The sequence below is a fragment of the Micromys minutus genome (genome assembly GCF_963924665.1).
Source record: "Micromys minutus genome assembly, chromosome: X".
Taxonomy (NCBI): domain Eukaryota; kingdom Metazoa; phylum Chordata; class Mammalia; order Rodentia; family Muridae; genus Micromys; species Micromys minutus.
In genome coordinates, this window is record NC_137970.1 from 110,590,512 (window position 1) to 110,596,623 (window position 6,112).

The window sequence follows — 6,112 nt, forward strand, 5'->3', positions numbered from 1 at the left end:
TCAAGTCTGATCCTTGTTTTTATAGAGTGTTTGGTAATCCAATACTTGCTGTGGTGGTCAGCCCTCTGCTCACAGGTCCTAAATACTACTGGCAAACTTGTATCTTTCTCTAGGTCAAAAGGACCCTTTACCTGGGAGCGCAGAACTCTCCATTCACTGCAAACTCCTAGTGTGCCCTCCCTGGACCTATGTGTCAGGCTCACCTCTGGTTCAGGTTTAAATATGCCTCTGAAGTTGATCTTCACCTTTCCCAGGCAGAACATAATAATCTCTGACAGATTCCTAGGCTGGAAAAAAACCTTTGCCACAAGCACTGGCAAGAACTCTCTGAGCTTTGATTACTCAGAGAAAAACCTTACCAGGCCATGTACCTTAGGTTCTTGGCTGATACTGGTAGGAATGTGCCTAAGTGTCTGGTCCTCAAGCACAGCCTTTCTAAGAATATATAGATTCCCTCTTACTGATAATCATTATTTTTATTTCTGTGTATTACAAGAAAAATGTTTCAAGTACCTAGAGGAGTGTACTAATATAAGGCAGAAAAATGGGATGAGTTTAAAATCTTACAAAGGTTAAAAATTATCATAAAACAGAAGGTTAATTAGAGCAGATGATCTTATAGAAATGTGTAGTGTTATAAAATTAGTTATATCCTAAGATTGAAGAATTAGGCAAGCATTCAAGTAGCATGGACATACTGTAAAGGCTAGAGGATATATTTGCAGTATATTATTATGAAGAAGATTGTGAGCAGTGCTTTACATAGTATAGTGCTTTTCACATTGAACAAAAAGTGACAGCACCCATACTATGTAGAGGAAGGCTTACCATGTTCCTCAATGGTTGTTGCTTTTTACTACCAATATATTTTATGTATACACCTTTCCTATAATTTCCTAGTCATAATTGAACATTTCTTCATCTGGTTTTATGTTTCCTAAGGATAAATTTATTTCTACAATATTCTCTTGAGTAATAACATATGGATTTCCAAACATAAAATTTCAATACATTTTGCCATTTTATATCAACCAGTAACATAATATGTTGTTATTGGCTTTGTTTTAGCAGTCACCCTAGTAAATGTAACTGTAAATACATTGGAAATCCAAGGGAAAAGCTCTCTTGACAATCTACAGAAAGGGAAGTCCTGTTTGTAATGTGATTCTTCCTGTTTAAATCAACCTAAATATCTAAATGAGTCAGTAGAATCCAAGAAATTCCATCCCTTTACTTTGGAAACCTGTATACTGGTTTTTCTCTAACTTTATCTTTGACAGAGGCAAAGAGAAACCTGACATACCCTGATTTTTATAACCAGGAAAATAGAGAAATATAGTAGTTAGCATGAGTCATAAGGGTTTTATTTGGTAAAAGAAGGAGGAATTGAGGGCTATCAAGTTTGCTCAACCAGTTTCTGCAACGATTATTCTCTTATTCTCACAATGATATTGTGGTTATTCTGTGATTTCTCTGTCCTTCTTTGTTTCTGTCTCTGTCCATCTGTTTCTCTCTCTCTCTCTCTCTCTCTCTCTCTCTCTCTCTCTCTCTCTCTCTCTCTCTCTCTCTCTCTCTCTTTCTCTCTCTTTCACACACAGACACACAGACACACACACACACACACAAACACACACACACTGTCTTTTAAAAAGATACTATAACAGAATAGAGCTTCTGAACATACATCAATGTAATCAAAGTATATGTCCGGATATGAAATATGGTCATGTGAAATATGGTAATGTGGACTATGATAAGTGGGACACTGCTAATTAGATTGTGTCTCAAAGCAATTTCATTTGTTTCAGGCATGTTGCATTTATGTTTGAGAAACTGACAGACAAAAAGTTAAGAAGGCAGTCAAAAGAGGCCTCTGGGCTGAACTGATTATTTTGTTTCATTTGCCTTCTCAGGCTTTTTCTGTTCCCTTGAGGCCATTGAATAATCCCAGTCATGGATAAAGAAAATTCTGAAGCTGTTCATAGGCCACCAGAACAGAACATGGAAGTAGTTCCAGCGAAAAAGTTAAAATACCAGAAGCCCTCCAACAATATTCTGATGTATTTGATTGAGAGGCAGCTGGGGAAGCCCAAAAACAATATGGATTTGTCAGAATGGGTTTGGACACTAAAGTAAAGTGCCCCCTCTAGACTAAAATGGCAATTACAAAATTCATGTTTATGTCCACTCAAAATGAATGACTTAATGATAATTAAAAAACAAGCCACACTGATATTTCAGTCATTAAACTATTCTTCATTTCAACTGCTTTTGGTACATTGTGTTTCTTTTTTTTTCATTTCTTTTTTAAAATTTTTATTAAAAATTTATTTTAAAAAACAAAGATAAATGTACAAATTTTAAGCATTTTGCATAAAAGTATTCAAATATATTTTTGTCAATGATGTTTTTTCTTAAAGGTTTAGTACTGTGTATTATGATCTTGATAGTTACAATGAGCATAGAGTACATGTAAAACAGGATGTAACCTGGAATTAATCAAAGTTTTCTTGCTGTGTAAGAATTGAGCATAATGGTTTTTTTCTTTTCTTATTTTTTTCTTTTTTTTTTTGAATTATATATAGTTCCTGGGGTTAGTATCCAATTATCAGTGACTGCATATTATGTCTGTTCTTTTGTGACTGGTTATCTCACTCAGGATGAGATTCTCTAGATGCATCCATTTTCTTTAGAATTTCATAAAGTCATAGTTTCTGATAGTTGAGCCTCATTACTCTAGAGTGTTTGGTAATCTACTACTTGCTAGGTAGCAGAGCTGATTCTAATGTTGCCAAGATGTCTTTGTTTATATTGCCTAAGTTATTTCTCTTTCCTCTTGACATCTTGATATCTGTGATTATATGTGGTCTTGTTAGTGACTGGTGTCTGTTCCTCCTATAGATCTGCAGGCCCTTGGGCTCAGGAAGAAAATTGCTTCTGAGTGTTTGGCTTTTTCTTCAGCAAGCTTTGAGTTCTGATGGCAGTGTCTTACTTATGCCTTTGTAAGCTCATGTGTAGGAGATCTTCTGAGGCTGTTCTGGGTGCTCTGCCCTCTGCCCATACAACCTGAATGTTACTGCCAGGGACATGACTTTTTCTCTAGGCAAAAAGAACCCTTTTCCAGTGAGCACAGAACTGTCTACTCACTGAGAACCCCCAGTGTGCACTCCCAGGTCCTATGTGTCAGACTCAACTCTGGTCCAGGTATAAATGGGTTAGAGATGATAGATAAGGTTAAAAGACAGAAGAAGAGAAAGGAGATGAACAGGAAATAGGGAAATGAGAAAAAATTGAAGTGAAAAGGAAAAGGAAAAAAGCAGAAAGATAAACAAAATGAAGACTGTTAAAGAGGTGATAGGAGAGAACAAAGAGAAGGAGGTAAGATCTAAGAGAGGGCAGGACAGGACAAGACAAAACAGGAATAAAGATATGATAAGGAAGTGAAGGGGAAGAAAGAGAGAAGGACAAAAGTAGAAAAGAATACCGACCTAAAGATTAATAGATGATGGAGAAGATGTGGGAAGTACAGAACTGTAGAAAAGAATGAAGAGGATGGGGACATCAAGGTGAGTTAACAGAAATGTAGGAAATGCAAAAGTTAAGAGGTAAAAAGGTTTGAGAAGGAAGTGGAAATTAAAGAAAGGAGGAGGAAGAGGAATTGAGATTGAAAGAGAGGTCAAAGGGGCACAGAACAGAGCACGGCCCATCTGCCACCCGGTACGGCAGGCACTAAAGGTTTAAAAACTTGAGAGTAAGAGATCGAGGCAGCCAGGGAGCAGAGAGATCTCTGCTGAGTGTGCACAGAAAGCGCACCCCTGCTCTGCCCGATCCAGGGACCAGGAACACAACTTTGGAACTTCTGTTCCTACCTGGCGACTCTGAGGTGCAGAAAAAGTCTCAGCCCATCTGCCATCTGGACCAGTGGAGATCCAGGGACACAGACCAGATAGATACAAGGGAAAGGCGAGAACATATCACTGACAACAAAATGGCAAGAGGAAAGAGAAAGAGTACATCCCAAGGAAACCAAGACAACCTGGCAACACCAGAACACATCTCTCCCATAACAGCAAACATCAGAATGCCAAAAACTCCAGGAAAAGAAGACAGAGACCAGAAATCATACCTCAAGATGCTGATAGAGACACTTAAACAAAAACGGGAGGAAAAGCAAAAAGATTCAGAAGCTTTTAAAGAGGAAACAAGAAAAACACTCAAAGAACTCAAAGAACTAGAGGAAAACAGAACCAAAGAAATGAAGGAATGTAAGAGGGAAATTAAAACAAAAATTGACACAATAAAGAAAACAATAAAAGAGATAACTCTAGAGGAAGAACACCCAAAAAAGAAATTAGGAGTCACAGAAGCAAGCATTTCCAATAGATTACAAGAGATCGAAGAGAGAAACTTGGGGGCAGAAGACAATATTGTAAACATAGACAAAACCGCCATAGAAGATGCAAAAAACAAAAAGCTCCTAACCCAAAATATCCAGGAAATCCAAGACACAATGAGAAGACCGAACCTAAGGATAATAGGAATAGAACAGGGAGAAGAATATTGACTAAGAGGCACAGTAAATATCTTCAACAAAATCGTAGAAGAAAACTTCCTTACCCTCAAGAATGAGATGACCACAAACATAAAAGAAGCCTTCAGAACTCCAAATAGATTGGACCAGAAAAGAAATACCTCCCGACACATAATAGTCAAAACACCAAGTGCCCAAAGCAAAGAAAGAATACTAAAAGCAGTAAATGAAAAAGGTCAAGTAACATATAAAGGCAGACCAATCAGAATCACACCCGATTTCTCAAGAGAGACTATGAAAGCTAGAAGAGCCTGGACAGACATGATGCACTCCTTAAGAGAGCACAAGTGCCAGCCCAAGCTGCTATACCCAGCAAAACTATCAATCACCATCGATGGAGAGATGAAGATATTTCAAGACAAAACAAAATTTGCACAATATCTGACCACAAACCCAGCACCACAACGAATTATAGGTGGAAAACCCAATACAATGAGGGAAAATACAGCCTAGTAAAAACAAGAAAACTCCTAAACAAGAAAACTAAAAGACTAAAAAGACACAGACACAACTCAACCCACAAAAGCAATAATGGCAGGAAACACAAACAACTATTCCTTGATATCTATTAATATAAATCGACACAACTCCCCAATAAAGAGACATAGGCTATCAGACTGGATACATAAACAAAATCCAGCCTTTTGCTGCATACAGGAAACTCATCTCAGAGACAAAGAGAGACACTATCTCAGATTAAAAGGGTGGGAAAAAAACTTCCAAGCAAACAGCCCCAAGAAGCAAGCTGGAGAGGTTATTCTAATATTGAATAAAGTAAATTTCCAACCAAAAGTTATCAAAAAAGATAAAGAAGGACACTTTTTACTCATTACCAAAGAAAACTGTCAGGAGGAACTCTCAATTCTTAACATATCTCTTCCAAATAAAAAAGCACCCACATTCATAAAAGAAACCCTACTAAAGCTCAAAAACTACATTTTACCCCACACAATAATAGTGGGAGACTTTAATACCCCACTCTCTCCAATGGACAGATCATGGAAACAGAAACTGAACAAGGACACTGAAAAACTAGCAGAGACTTTGAACCAACTAGAATTAATAGATATATTCAGAACATTTTTCCTAAAGTAAAAGAATACACCTTCTTCTCACCACCTCATGGCACCTTCTTGAAAATTGACCACATAACTGGACACAGATCGAGCCTCAATTGATATAAGGAGATTGAAATACTCCCATGCATCCTCTCAGATCACCATGGTCTATGGCTGGTCTTTAACAACTGCAAAGACAACAAAAAGCCCACATACACATGGAAACAAAACAATGTTCTGTTAAATGATAGCAGGGTCAAATAAGAAATAAAGAAAGAAATTAAGGATTTTCTAGAATTCAACAAAAATGAAAACACAACATACCCAATCCTGTGGGACACAATGAAAGCAGTACTGAGAGGAAAACTCTTAGCCCTAAGTGCTTCCAAAAAGAAACTGGAGAGAGCTTACATCAGAAACCACACAGCACAGCTAAAAGCCCTAGAAAAAAGGAAGCAGAAAC

The 6,112-nt window shown here is 37.4% G+C and overlaps 1 protein-coding gene across 1 annotated transcript; it reads left to right on the forward strand.

Annotated features, from left to right (window-relative positions):
* Window positions 1–1,953: 1,953 nt before the first annotated feature.
* LOC308415528 (embryonic testis differentiation protein-like) lies at window positions 1,954–2,136 on the forward strand (the record flags this gene model as incomplete). Its single annotated transcript, XM_080910564.1, has 1 exon — window positions 1,954–2,136. The coding sequence occupies one exon, from the start codon at window positions 1,954–1,956 to the stop codon at window positions 2,134–2,136; it is 183 nt and encodes a 60-aa protein (XP_080766690.1).
* Between the last annotated feature and the right edge of the window lie 3,976 nt (window positions 2,137–6,112).